Source organism: Embiotoca jacksoni, unplaced genomic scaffold (assembly GCF_022577435.1).
Source record: "Embiotoca jacksoni isolate LCO1_2020_lvr unplaced genomic scaffold, fEmbJac1.0.p SCAF_81, whole genome shotgun sequence".
Classification (NCBI taxonomy): domain Eukaryota; kingdom Metazoa; phylum Chordata; class Actinopteri; family Embiotocidae; genus Embiotoca; species Embiotoca jacksoni.
In genome coordinates this window covers 1,062,396-1,078,175 of record NW_027185438.1, presented here as the reverse complement: position 1 = coordinate 1,078,175, position 15,780 = coordinate 1,062,396, and the positions used below count along the sequence as shown (strand labels likewise).

Sequence of the window (15,780 nt, the reverse complement as noted above, 5' to 3'; positions counted from 1 at the left end):
GTGACATGCAGGATGTAAATTCCATTCTGTGGTGTCAAACTCATGTTCTTTTTGTGGCCCAGTTGCCTCCTGATGACTCATGTGAGGTAACTCAGTGTTCATAACCTCGTAACAATTCATCCTAACTAATAGTAAGGAAAATGCTTCACGCTATTTAAGGGAATGGGTGGACCTGATTTCACCGTATGGTTCCAGCCTGCTGAACTCCTAATTAACTAAAAAACTCAAGACCTAAACATAATATCCTCACCTTTACCTGCCTATAAAGTGAAACAAAAATATAAAGTAACGAAGTTGAGAGGTGCAATACATTAAAGGGAAAAAATACAAATTAGGACGTGTCCCACCTGAACGGTAATCATCAAACAGAGGGGTGTTGTAACAAACGAAGGCCACCCCCCCAACACACAAACAATATCCGCTGAATATCCCAAACTACCCAAATACCTCCTGACCCCAAGTGCACAAACATAAATAGTCTTTGTTAACTTCAGATCTCCCCACCGCTCTTCATCCAGAAGTTAGAACTCTTCCTCTGGCAGAAAAAGTCCAAATCTCGGATAATCCAAAGGAAGAGGCTCCACGACGTGGTTCCCTTCTCCAAGATCCCCTGGACTTGCCACCAGGTGTTGTTCTCTGGACGCCGCCCCCACCATCCACCTGAGCGCTCTCCCAGTGACGTCACTTCCCTTCTTTATATAGTCGTTATTTAGGAAAACAATCTTAAAAACACATGTCCATTTGCCGTGCAGATGCCACCGACCACTGACAATAAATGATGTACAATCTGAGGTGATAGCAACCAAATGAACACTTACATCTCCCCCCCATCACAGTGACTGTACAAATGGTGAACTTCGGTGACCATTACAAGACCAGCCCCAATCACAACTCCTGTGTTTACGTACAGATACCGACATTCCAGTATCCATACTACCAAACTATTTAGTATGCCAGAAAAGGATTCAGTATGTCAGAACCACAGACTGGATATAAAAGAGTTCGTAGCTTCAGGTCTGTAAAATGGTTCTGATCCAGAAGTGTCTTCAGCTGCAATACCAGCGAGTGCCACTAGAGGTCGGCTCCAAAAAGCCTCCGGCTCCATAGACTCCCATTCAACTTCTCTCATCAAATCCAAAGTGAATAAAATGTGTCCATCAGTTATCTCGGTGTTGTTAGCTAAAGTCACTCCTTCTTATTAGTTTTCTGGAGGTCCATCTGAAAATAATCCCTCATTCATTAGAAAAGAAGATTCAAGAAGACCTGTTTTTGGGGGCGTGTCTGTTTGATTGACAGGCCTGTGGTGCAGTCAGGTTACAGCTATCGGTGGGCGGGACGTAGTACCGTCAGGTTTCCGATCAGATCGGTCAGATCCACCTCTGGCTCCTCCCCCAGCTCGTCCAAATATGGTCACTTCCTGCTCCAAACCGCTCCGAACTAGTAAAGATGGTGACGGACAGAATCTGAACTGGAGGATTCATAACGTTCACAAACCAACGATGACATCACTGATGGATGATGACATCACTGATGGATGATGTACATACTACATGCAGCAGTACAACACTACATGCTACAGTACATACTACATGCTACACTACATACTACATGCTACACTACATACTACATGCTACAGTACATACTACATGCTACACTACATACTACATGCTACAGTACATACTACATGCTACAGTACATATTACATGCTGCAGTACATACTACATGCTACCTGCTACAGTACATACTACATATTACAGTACATACTACATGCTACATTACATACTACATGCTACAGTACATACTACATGCTACAGTACATATTACAGTACATACTACATGCTACGCTACATACTACATGCTACAGTATATATTACAATACATACTACATGCTACAGTACATACTACATGATACAGTACATATTACAGTACATACTACATGCTACGCTACATACTACATGCTACAGTACATATTACAGTACATATTACAGTACATACTACATGCTACATTACATACTACATGCTACATTCCATACTACATGCTACGCTACATACTACATGCTACGCTACATACTACATGCTACAGTACATACTACATGCTACAGTACATATTACATGCTGCAGTACATACTACATGCTACCTGCTACAGTACATACTACATATTACAGTACATACTACATGCTACAGTACATACTACATGCTACAGTACATATTACAGTACATACTACATGCTACGCTACATACTACATGCTACAGTATATATTACAATACATACTACATGCTACAGTACATACTACATGATACAGTACATATTACAGTACATACTACATGCTACGCTACATACTACATGCTACAGTACATATTACAGTACATATTACAGTACATACTACATGCTACAGTACATACTACATGCTACGCTACATACTACATGCTACAGTACATACTACATGCTACAGTACATATTACAGTACATATTACAGTACATACTACATGCTACATTACATACTACATGCTACAGTACATACTATATGCTACAGTACATACTACAAGCTACACTACATACTACATGCTACCTGCTACAGTACATGCTACCTGCTACAGTACATACTACATGCTACACTACATACTACATGCTACACTATATACTACATGCTACACTACATACTACATGCTACCTGCTACAGTACATACTACATATTACAGTACATACTACATGCTACAGTACATACTACATGCTACAGTACATATTACAGTACATACTACATGCTACGCTACATACTACATGCTACAGTATATATTACAATACATACTACATGCTACAGTACATACTACATGATACAGTACATATTACAGTACATACTACATGCTACGCTACATACTACATGCTACAGTACATATTACAGTACATATTACAGTACATACTACATGCTACAGTACATACTACATGCTACGCTACATACTACATGCTACAGTACATACTACATGCTACAGTACATATTACAGTACATATTACAGTACATACTACATGCTACATTACATACTACATGCTACAGTACATACTATATGCTACAGTACATACTACAAGCTACACTACATACTACATGCTACCTGCTACAGTACATGCTACCTGCTACAGTACATACTACATGCTACACTACATACTACATGCTACACTATATACTACATGCTACACTACATACTACATGCTACCTGCTACAGTACACACTTTAAGAGTCGCTGCAGTCCGTACTAAAAGTAAAAATAAATATTCTTCGATCCAGAACCTTCCCTCTGTCTCTGTACCGACCCGGTGGATCACGGTCCACCTGAGCCAGGTGATACTTCCTCCCCTGATATGACCGATACTCTCTGACTGTCTGAGGAAGCCTCTTTGCTCTTTGCTCTTGGAGGACGTCTCCGTCTGTGACTCTCAGCTGCAGCTGATAGTGTCTCAGCGGTTCTGCTCCAGATTAGCAGGTCTGTCCTCAGGTTCACGCTGACAGTACACTGTGAAGATGGATGTCAGCTCTGGTCTCCAGCTGTTCCCAGTCCACCGTCTCCTCTGACTGAGGCCTGATGAAGGTGATGAGGTCTCCTGTCAGTCTGGGACCCTGTCGCACCTCCAGCGGTGTCTCCCCTCAGACATGGTGCTGCACTGCATCCTGGTGGTCGGGGGGGGTGGGGAGCTGGGGGGGGGGGGGGGGTTTACAGTCACATAACGAGTGGAGTTCATCAACTGGAGTAACGTTCACCCGTTCACCCATTCACCCGTTCACCCGCTGCTCTGAGTGTCTGAGGCTCCACCCCCTCCCTTAATGAAACTGACACAGCCGAGCAGAGAAACGGACAGAAACATGGAGCGACTCTCGCACGTTGAAACGAAACGGTTGCACGGGAAATAAGTAGATAGATAGTAGTTACTGATGAAACAACAGCTCTATGAGTACATCCCTATTTTGTTTTTCTTTCTGGGGGGCCGGGGCTCAAGGAGGTCAAGGTCACATCGGTCCAATGCTTGTGAGCACCATATCTGGCCTGGAGGGAATGTCCCTGTGATTGGACGGCTGGTGACAGTGACAAGCGCCGCTCTTGGGGAAGTTACTTCTCTGGCTCGGTGTAGTTTGAGTTTTTCTTTTTCTTTTTTTTAATCTTGGAAGTAAAGAACTGATTAAAACTTTGACTAAGCCTTTCCTCATCGACTATGTGAGGACATTGCGATCCTTTTGTCCAACTGTCTCAACACAAACTGCTTTTGTTGGCTGTCCGTCTCCAGCTGGGATCTGGATCTGAGCTGCACGGCCTCCAGCTGGTTCCTCCATGCAGCCGACGCTCAGACATCAGGTAGCGGCCGACACAAGAGGCCCTATTTTTGTTCCGGCACAAAGTTGCTCCATTAACTATTCAAGACAATTCAAAGTTTTATAGAGAAATTATTTTCCTCTCTGACAGAAGGAATGAGGCTTTCAGAGGTGTTCTGCACATCAACGCTGCTCCCACGTTCCCAGCAGATAAACCAGCTGACTTCGGCACATTCTCTCTCGTTTTACTCTTTCCCTGTTTTGTTTCACACTTTTCCTTTTCTTTTCTTCTTATTCTGCAGAGATCAATTTAATCAAAAAAAGTCACCGCTTCTGATATCAGACTGGTTGATCGGATTCACTCGTTAATTTTATTCACGTCATCTAATTTGATAACATCTAATCAATAATGATGGATTGATTGATTTACTCCTAAATACAAGCTAGTGCCCCAAATTTGAAGTGCAACATTTCTCATGTATAACTACTCCAGCTCAGAGGACCTCTCAGCTCTGCCAGCCTGCTTCTTTCTGATATCATTTACTTATTTTCCTCACATCCTTCCAAATAACTTGGATCCTTTCTACCCGTCTGGTTGCTGCTTGCAGGACGTGATCTCTCTCAGCCCCATGTTGGAAGTAACGATGGAAAAAGCTCCAAACTTGCGCTTTTTTTAAGGGTCTCACAATGTACCCTGATCAACAAAGTTTAAATACTGATATTGACTTAATGACACACTCATGTACAATCCAACGTCAGTATCTGTGTAATTTATGAATGAGCAGTGTTGTTCATATTATAGTTGCTACCCATGAGTCGAAAATAGTTGGAACATCCATAAATTATAGCTCCATATGATTAATGATTTATATATCCTTTCCGTCTTACCCCTTTGGGTCAGAGTCTATTTTATTTATCCTTGTCATTATTGAAATGCTCAAGAACTGAATATTTTATTTAAGATTAATATTTCTACCTATCCATTAGATCTATTTTATTTGATTACTTTATTCTTAAAAGTTAAGAAGCAAGAAGGCATGCTGGGAAATACCTATTCAGTTCCTATCTATTGGACCCAAACTACAAAACAATTGATCCTATATTTATTTAGTGGACATTTTTTTTTCTGACTACTTGCAGCATGACATAAATATAATCTTTGAGACTATTGGTTCTTGCATATTCGTGATTTCACCATGGAGCCAAATTTGAGCAGCGAAACATGAAGTTTTGTGCAACAGAAAGCAGCCCAGTGAGTACGGGTGGTGAGCAGCTGAGATTGTGTTTGAGGCAGCGAGAAACTTGTGCTTTTTCCGTGCTGTGGGTCGTCATGTTGGAGAACCGTTGTTTGAGTGAATGTTTCCCTCAGAAGGTCCCAGTGGAACTCAGTGTTGACAGTGTGACTCTGGGGGACGAGTTCACGGTGACACAGCCCCGCCAACGACAAAGAAAAACACAAAAACATGTTTAACTCAAGTGCTGATGTTGATTAAGCGACGTTAACTTGGACTACTTCCACACAAAGGTTACAGCTTCCCGCTGCTCTGTTCACGCTGCTGCGCTCTCTCAACGGTTTGATTGACACCGTATGGAGATTTCGATTCTTGTTCTTTAGTTTGTCCAACAAAATCAATGTGTGCATGTCATCACAGTTTTAGAAACCAGTCTCTCAGTTTTAAACTTCCCCCCACTTTGAGTTGAACTCTGTGTTATCACAGTTCACTGTATTTGCTAATTGAATTTTTCCTCTCCAGGACTCTAAGATGGGTTTCGGCATCGCTGTGTCAGGTGGTCGTGACAACCCAAACGTGGACAGCGGAGAGACGTCAATCATCGTGTCAGACGTGCTGCAAGGAGGACCAGCAAATGGATTACTGTTGTAAGTCTGTCAGACCGTCAGCAACATCGTCCTCCGTGGAAAAGGACTTCACATGCTGGGAACTGGTTCAACTGTCAGGAGCACATTTTAATCAAAGCACCGACGCAGGACAAGAACACGAAAATATTCTCTGTATGAATGTATGAATCTTTTAAAGGAAAATGATCGACCAGAAATACTCAACTACAGTTTTCACACATTCTCCCTGAAATATTCTCCTGACAAACTGGACCAGAAACATGTCCGTGTAGGACGATGGATGAGTTTGACCTCCGTTCGGTGTTTATCGCCCACTTTCCTCTGACTCAGATTTTATCCTATTTCTCTGACTTTATCTGATTTAGTTCTTCGTACAGATGAAGTGATTAAAGTGGGACAATGACAGAATCACACGGAGCACCGAGAGGTCATAGAGAGAAAAAAACATGCGTACATTTTATTTAATTTGTGCACAAGAGATAAGTTCATACATAAAAAGAGAGAGCACATCACAACAGGCTTTCTCCTCTCAGCATGAAGTTCACTGCAGATTCAACTGTCAGCTGACCAACTATAAAGTCAATAACATCCTCAAAGTTAGCATATTACCAACGATATGATCCACAAACTCTCAATATCATCGTTATTGACTTTTACTAACAATAATCCTCTGCATCCGTTGTCTTCCAGCTGTCCTTAGTGAACAGAGTTGTTAGCGTAGCCACCACAGCCAGTCTGACTTATCGATGACAGATATGGATATGATCGGTTTAAATGTGCAGCTGGATTGTAAAAAACTATCGTCTAGTTTTCCTCAGTGAACACGTACACCGTCCTTTCAGACGATCTGGAGAGTCTTTGTCAATAGTGTCAACACATCTGATGCTACAATGATCGTTTCCTCACTCGGTGTGTTTCTCCACAGAATTGTGTGTATTAGCCTGATGGTGACTCTAAGTATGTGATCGATTAGTCAGACTTGCTGAGAGGAGAAAGCCTGCTGTGATGTGCTGTCTCTCTTTTTATAAGTTATTGTGCACACAATTTCAACTTGTTTTCTCTCTATAGCCTCTCGGGGCTCCGTAGGATGTTTTGATTGGCTGCTGTATGAATCAAATTGAATCAAATTGAAATCTTTTAACTTGTTTCTGCAGTCAAGCTCTGTAGAAATATGACTTATCGCCAGCAGGGCTATAATATTTGTGAAACATTTTAGTTGACTTTATGATTTGTATTTTTTTGTGTGCAGTGAGAACGATCGCGTCATTCAGGTCAACTCCATCGCCATGGACAACGTGCCTCACTCCTTCGCTGTGCAGTCCCTCCGGAAATGTGGGAAAGTGGCCAAAATAGTGAGTATAAAACACACAGAAGTGAAGGAGGACTTACAGAGTTAAAGAAATGGTTTAAAGTCTCATCTCACCACCTGGAGGCGCTCCGTCACCCAGCGCCGTGTTCAGGCCCGGAGGGTTGAGCTCTGACGAGGCTGCACAGCGCCGCGATGCTAATCTGGAGTCAGTGAGACTGGCGATCACTTAAATCATCTGGAGGGAGACAGACAGGGAGGATTAATCACTGGGCTGGAGTATCACTGTACTTCATGCTTCACCTGTCAGTGTTTATTTTTGTTTATTTGTTTGTTTGTTTGTTGTCCCAGCCAGAAAGGATACACTGTTTCTAGTAATGCTGTCAGAAGGAGTTTTTTTTAAATTTTGTTCCCAGTGTTCCTCTTGAAGGTAAAACAAAAACACTCAAAAATGTTTAAGATTTTACCACAAAAAATTGTGTGATGTTCAGCATGTTATCCTTCTCTAAATTAATAATATTCTGGGAATGTGAAAAAAAAAGTTGCTCCTCAAAAGAGGGCATAAAAATAACCCCTCACGTCCAGTCGGCAGGGCTCGGGCACCTCACGTCATCAAAACAGACCTCATGTTGGCCAGAAAAAACAGAACAACAAAACAAATAAATAGATAAATAAAAGTGGAAGTGAGGTGGTTTATGGGAAATTGGATCTGTAGGTGTTAAATGACTTTTATCCAAACTTCCAGTTGTAAGAGACTTACAGTCTGTGTTGGATTATTGTTATTTAAAAAAGGCATCTACAGCTCTAATTTATGACAAGTCATATTACAGTTTACAAATTTGAGGCTTGTTTCTATACGTAAAAAACATACTACAATATCTTTGATGTGCAAAATAATCATAGTGATTATATATGACTTGTTTTTACGGAGTAGTTTGAAAAAAAATTGCAATCTTTTTCCTTAAATTGCGATTTTTGCTAATTATTGCAATTTTACCCCCCAAAAATCACATAACTGTTTTTTTTTTTGCAATTTTGAAAAATAAGCAGCTGCAAAATCATCATGCAAAATGCTCAACTTTTGATTTTAACAATACAAAATAACCTTGTGTAAATATTGTGTGAAAGAACTTGTCATCTTCAGTCACAATATCAATGTGGAGATATTTGGTGAAAAATGTTGTGATATTTGATTTTATCCACATCGCTCAGCTCGTACAGAACATTTACAAGAGCAGAGTGTGTGTGTGTGTGTGTGTGTGTGTGTGTGTGTGTGTGTGTGTGTGTGTGTGTGTGTGTGTGTGTGTGTTTTCAGCCTCTCTCTGCTGCAGCTCTAAAAGTACTTCTCCTGTGTGTTCACTGGCCGAGCCTCTCTGATAGTCAAATATAAAAGGCTGACATGTCGAGGGACTCTGATTCGCTGCCTGGAATGCTTCCACAACATCCAGCTGTGTCTTTACACTCAGTCTGTTGGTGAGAGTCAGAAATAGAAGCCATTTAGTTCAGCTGGTTCATTTTATCTTCCTCAGGATGTTTTATTTTAGTCTGTAAGAGCAAACGGGTCAGTCAGCTCTGTGGACGCAAAAACATGTAGAGCTCAGGAAGAACTCAGGAAGAACTCAGGAAGAACTCAGGAGAAACTCAGGAAGGATTCGGGTGGAATTCAGGAAGAAATCAGGAGGAACTCAGGAGGAATTCAGCAGGAACTCGGGTGGAACTCAGGAAGAACTCAGGAGAAACTCAAAGTGGAACTCAGGAAGAACTCAAGTGGAACCCGGTTGGAACTCAGGAGGAACTCAGGAAGAACTCAGGGGGAACTCAGGAAGAATTCAGGGGGAACTCAGGAGGAACTCAGGAGGAACTCAGGAGAAACTCAGGTGGAACTCAGGAAAAACTCAGGAGAAACTCAAGGTGGAACTCAGGAAGAACTCGGGTGGAACTCGGGTGGAACTCGTGTGGAACTCGGGTGGAATTCAGGAAGAACTCAGGGAGAACTCAGGAGAAACTCAAGTGGAACTCAGGTGGAACTCAGGTGGAACTCAGCAGGAACTCAAGTGGAACCCGGTTGGAACTCAGGAGGAACTCAGGAAGAACTCGGGGAACTCAGGAGGAACTCAGGAAAAACTCAGGTGGAACTCAAGTGGAACTCGGGTGGAACTCGGGTGGAATTCAGGAAGAACTCAGGAGAAACTCAAGGTGGAACTCAGGAAGAACTCAGGAAGAACTCTGGTGGAACTCAGGAGGAACTCCGCAGGAACTCGGGTGGAACTTAGGAGGAACTCAGGTGGAACTCATGAAGAACTCAGGAAGAACTCTGGTGGAACTCAGGAGGAACTCAGGTGGAACTCGGGTGGAACTCAGGAAGAACTCATGGGGAACTCAGGAGGAACTCAGGTGGGACTGTTGATGTTAGAGCTTGGAATACTTCCTGTTCTCCGTGCAGTCACAGTTCTGCACTCTGTTGGTGCAATAGGAGTATTTTCTGCTCGTTTAGATCGACCCTCCTACTGCAGTTAGTTTGGGGTGTTTTAATTGTGCATTTTAAAAGCAGCAGAGAATGTTTGCCACAAAATTGATCGAGTCTGCCTCTGAAACACGACTGATTGTTTGTATGACATCATAAGACATATAGCAGCAGTAAATAGGATTTTTTTTTTTCCACTTTGAAATGTTGGTGTGTCTTGACCTTCTGATGGGGGATCACTGTTGGTCTGCCTAATGCAACCAACAGAGCGTGTCGGAGCTCCATGACCTGCCCGCTCAGAAACCTTCAGTCCTTTATCACAATGCTGTCAGTAAGAAAAAACATAAAACCACTGTTTTATAACTTTAGTTGAACAGGCGGTATGAGGAAAAAGTTCTGGAGAAGCTCAACTGATTCTGTGATCAGTAGAAATCACGTATATAATAATAGTAATAACTTCCTCATGTTTCCTGCTGTAAGTCTTTAAACTTTGAATGTTTTAGCTTGTTTGTAAAGTGGCCGGTAGTTCATCAGGTGGAGGAACATCAGGGCCTGGAGGCATTAAGCATTTTACTCAGAGGTGTGTTTGTTCTTGTTGTTTCTCCCTCAGACAGTGAAGAGACCTTGTAAGATGTCGGTCAACTCTCTGAAGCAGTCCCCCTCCCCTGGCCGGGACAGCCGGGACTACACCCCCTCCACCCTTTACTACGACGCCGACGACAACGGCTGGTACCCCGACGAGAGCCGGGACCACGCCTCTGATGGGGGAGGGCGGGACCACAACCAAAGAGCGAGGAGCCGTGGGCGGAGCCAGGAGAGAACCTCGCCGAGCCCCAGCAGGTCCAGGAGGGAGGGGAGGGGGGGGAGGGCCTCGGACGGCAGCCATCAGAGGTACCACAGCCGAGGACGCAGCCCCGGGGACAGCTACAACATGGAGGACAAGTACGAACAAGGAGAAGGGGGAGGAGGGAAAGGAGGGCGAGTGAGGAGTAGGGGGCTCAACGAAGCTCCTCCATCACCAGAACCGGGCCGGGACCTGGAACCGCTGGACAAACCCGTCAACGTCCTGCTGGTGAAGAACAGATCCAGCGAAGGTGAGAAATTGCTCCCGAACATTGCTGCTCATTTAACGGAGATCATAGTTCACCATCGGGATGCAAGATTATTGATTTGTTGTTAGTTTTATGATTATCTAATAACAATGATATGAAATGAAACTTCACTAAGAAGACTTACTGCTGGCCTGTTGTGGGGTTCATGTTTCTTGTCACATGACTCCGTGTATTGAACTTCCTGTTTGCTTGAACATGCAGCATCTCGTTGAGGCCTGTCAGGTGTATAGAGAACCGGCATGTTTGGTTTCCAGCATCTTCTCTAACCACTCTCCTTTTCAATGTTCAATCTCCTTACTTTTATTTATTTCGTCAAAAATATTGTGATATTGGATTTAATGTCGCCTCCAGTTGGAGGGAACAGGATGGAGTTCTGAGGAAAAGTGGACTTCAGCCATGATTACAGGGCAGGGAGGTGTTTCCTCTGGAGGGTGCAGCTTGAATCATTAGTTTATGACATATCTGAGATCCTCTCATCCAGACAAGTCCTGGAGGTGAAGTCCGTGTCAGCAGGTTTACAGTCACTGTGTTCATGTTTGGTGTGTTTCCACAGAGTACGGGCTGCGTCTGGGGAGTCAGATCTTCATCAAACAGATGACCAGCACAGGCCTGGCTGCAAAGGACGGGAACCTGCAGGAGGGAGACATCATCCTCAAGGTGTACACACTTATTCACTACACACTCATTCATGAGATAGATAGATAGATAGATAGATAGATAGATAGATAGATAGATAGATAGATAGATAATAGATAGATAGATAGATAGATAATAGATAGATAGATAGATAGATAGATAGATAGATAGATAGATAGATAGATAGATAGATAGATAGATAGATAAGATTAGATTAGATGGATGGATGGATGGATGGATGGATGGATGGATGGATAGATAGATAGATAGATAGATAGATAGATAGATAGATAGATAGATAGATAGATAGACAGACAGACAGACAGACAGACAGACAGATTAGATAAATAGATAGATAGATAGATAGATAGATAGATAGATAGACAGACAGACAGACAGACAGACAGACAGACTAGATAGACAGACAGACAGACAGACAGATTAGATAGATAGATAAATAGGTAGATAGATAGATAGACAGACAGACAGACAGACAGACAGATTAGATAAATAGATAGATAGATAGATAGATAGATAGATAGATAGATAGATAGATAGATAGATAGATAGATAGATAGATAGATAGATAGATAGATAGATAGATAGATAGATAAGATTAGATGGATGGATGGATGGATGGATGGATGGATGGATGGATGGATGGATGGATGGATAGATAGATAGATAGATAGATAGATAGATAGATAGATAGATAGATAGATAGATAGATAGATAGATAGATAGATAGATAGATAGATAAGATTAGATGGATGGATGGATGGATGGATGGATGGATGGATGGATGGATGGATGGATGGATAGATAGATAGATAGATAGATAGATAGATAGATAGATAGATAGATAGATAGATAGATAGATAGATAGATAGATAGATAGATAGATAGATAGATAAGATTAGATGGATGGATGGATGGATGGATGGATGGATGGATGGATGGATAGATAGATAGATAGATAGATAGATAGATAGATAGATAGACAGACAGACAGACAGACAGACAGACAGATTAGATAAATAGATAGATAGATAGATAGATAGATAGATAGATAGATAGACAGACAGACAGACAGACAGACAGACAGACAGACAGACTAGATAGACAGACAGACAGACAGACAGATTAGATAGATAGATAAATAGGTAGATAGATAGATAGACAGACAGACAGACAGACAGACAGATTAGATAAATAGATAGATAGATAGATAGATAGATAGATAGATAGATAGATAGATAGATAGATAGATAGATAGATAGATAGATAGATAGATAGATAGATAGATAGATGGATGGATAGATAATAGATAGATCGATCGATCAATCGATCGATAGATAGATACTTTATAAATCCCCAAGGGGAAATGCTTTCGCTAAAGCAGCATTTACAGATACAGAAAATACATAAAATAACAGTAAAAAATATTAAATATAAAAATGCACAGTATATACAATGAAATAAAATAATTACATTAAAACTAACTAAACAATAGTGCAAAGTTTTTGTTTTTTAATATTTAAACAACCAAGAAAAACAGACAACAGTGTTATTGTTATGTGATGGATTTTGTCAGAGGTGAGTTATTGTACAGTCTTATTGCGGTCGGCAGGAATGATCTCCTGTATCTGGAATGATCTCCTGTATCTGGAATGATCTCCTGTATCTGGAATGATCTCCTGCATCTGGAATGATCTCCTGTATCTGGAATGATCTCCTGTATCTGGAATGATCTCCTGTATCAGAATGATCTCCTATATCAGGAATGATCTCCTGTATCTGGAATGATCTCCTGTATCTGGAATGATCTCCTGTATCAGGAATGATCTCCTGTATCAGGAATGATCTCCAGTATCTGGAATGATCTCCTGTATCAGGAATGATCTCCTGTATCTGGAATGATCTCCTGTATCAGGAATGATCTCCTGTATCTGGAATGATCTCCTGTATCAGGAATGATCTCCTGTATCAGGAATGATCTCCTGTATCTGTCCTTGTGACAGCGGAGCTGGAGGAATCTTTTTGGAGAACGTCCTCCTCTGTCCCTGCAGCAGGTGGAGAGGGTGGTCAGGATTATCCAATATGGATAATAGTTTGTTCAGCGTCCTCCTCTCCACCACCTTTTCCAGGCTGTCCAGTTTGTAGTCGATGATGGAGCCGGCCTTCTTAACCAGTTTGTTAAGTCTGTTGGTGTCACCGGCTCCAATGCTGCTCCCCCAGCAGACCACAGCGAAGTACAATGCACTGGCCACAACAGATGGTAGAACATCTCCAACATCTCGCTGCACACATTGAAGGATCGAAGTTTCCTCAAGAAAAAGAGTCGACTCATCCCCTTCTTGTAGACAGCGTTGATGTTGGTCTTCCAGTTCAGTCTGTTGTCATGGAGACACCAGGTACTTGTACTCCTCCACCATGTCCACCTCCTCTCCCAGAAGTCTCAGCGGTTGTGGAGCCGTCGTCTTCCTCCTGAAGTCGACCACCATCTCTCTGGTCTTGGCCACGTTCAGGAGGAGGTGATTCCTTCCAGCCCACTCCACAAAGTCCTCCACTACTGTCCTGTACTCATCCTCCCGTCCATCCCTTATACACCGTCCACTGACTCCTCCTCCTGTCCATCCCTTATACACCGTCCACTGACTCCTCCTCTCGTCCATCCCTTATACACCGTCCACTGACTCCTCCTCCCGTCCATCCCTTATACACCGTCCACTGACTCCTCCTCCCGTCCATCCCTTATACATCCGACCACTGCAGAGTCATCAGAGAACTTCTGCAGATGTCTTGACTCTGAGTTGTACTGGAAGTCAGTGGTGTAGAAGATGAACAGGAAGGAGACAGAACAGTTCCCTGAGGAGCTCCAGTACCACTGACCACCGTATCAGACAGCACACTGCCCAGACGGACAAACTGTGGTCTGCCTGTCAGGTAGTCAGTGATCCAGGAGACGGTGGACGTGTCCACCCCCACCACCCCCCCACCACCTGCAGCTTCTCACTCAGTAGCAGTGGTTGGATGGTGTTAAATGCACTGGAGGGGAGGAGGGTCATGGCGTCGATGGTGGAAGAGCCCTTTGGAGTTGAGGACTGTGTCCATGCAGTTCACCAGGGGGCGCAGAGGGGGGAGGGGGGAAGGCAGCGGAGGTGTTTGGGAGGTGTGGTGTGTGGAGGAGACAGATGAGGGTGGTGAGCTAAACCTGTTGAAGAAACAGTTTAGCTCATTGTTCCTCTCCAGGTTCCCCCTGGTTGTTCCTCTCCAGGTTCCCCCTGGTTGTTCCTCTCCAGGTTCCCCCTGGTTGTTCCTCTCTAGGTTCCCCCTGGTTGTTCCTCTCCAGGTTCCCCCTGGTTGTCTCTCTCTCCCCTTGAACCCAGTAATCTCCTTCATACCGGTCCACACCTCCCTCACGTTGTTCTGCTGGAGTTTGGCCTCCAGCTTCCTCCTGTAGGAGTCCTTGCACTCCCTCATCTTCTCCTTCAGGTGGCGCTGCACTCTCCTGAGCTCCTCCCTGTCCCCAGACCTGAAGGCTGCTTTCTTCTGATTAAGAAGAACTTTCAGGTCACTGGTGATCCACGACTTGTTGTTGGGGAAGCATTTTACAGTCCGGGATGGTACGGTGGAGTGTTCACAGAATTTGATGTATTCTGTGATACAGTCCGTCCTGCTGTTGATGTCCTCCCCATGTGGTCCACACAGCACGTCCCAGTCCGTGGACTCAAAACAGTCCTGCAGGGCATCTTTAGCCTCCTGTGTCCACCTCCTCACAGTCCTGGTGGTCACAGGCTGCCTCTACACCAGAGGAACATACTTTGGTGTCAGCAGGACCAGGTTGTGGTCTGATCTACCAAGGGGGGGGGGGGGGGGGGGGGGGGCAGTAGTACTGAATGCATCCATGGCATTAGCATCCAGGAGGTCCAGAGTTTTATTGTTCCGGGTGGGGCAGTTCACATACTGGTGCAAAGTTGGCAGTACTTTATCCAGACTGGTTAAAGTCTCCAGTAACTAACAGAAATGCACCGGGATGCTGAGTCTGAAGTTTGGACACAGTGGAGTAGATGGTGTCCACTGCTGCCTCTACGTCAGCTGATGGAGG

At 43.4% G+C, this 15,780-nt stretch overlaps 1 protein-coding gene across 4 annotated transcripts in view; it reads left to right on the top strand.

Annotated features, from left to right (window-relative positions):
- Positions 1 to 15,780, top strand: part of LOC138192119 (tight junction protein ZO-2-like) — a 127,919-nt gene that overhangs the window by 56,735 nt on the left and 55,404 nt on the right. For all 4 annotated transcript variants that reach the window (XM_069139337.1, XM_069139336.1, XM_069139335.1 and 1 more), the window contains exons 3-6: positions 6,051 to 6,175; positions 7,404 to 7,506; positions 10,535 to 11,018; positions 11,590 to 11,693. In XM_069139337.1, the coding sequence (XP_068995438.1) occupies positions 6,051 to 6,175; positions 7,404 to 7,506; positions 10,535 to 11,018; positions 11,590 to 11,693 (816 nt within the window). The remainder of the gene's footprint in view (positions 1 to 6,050; positions 6,176 to 7,403; positions 7,507 to 10,534; positions 11,019 to 11,589; positions 11,694 to 15,780) is intronic.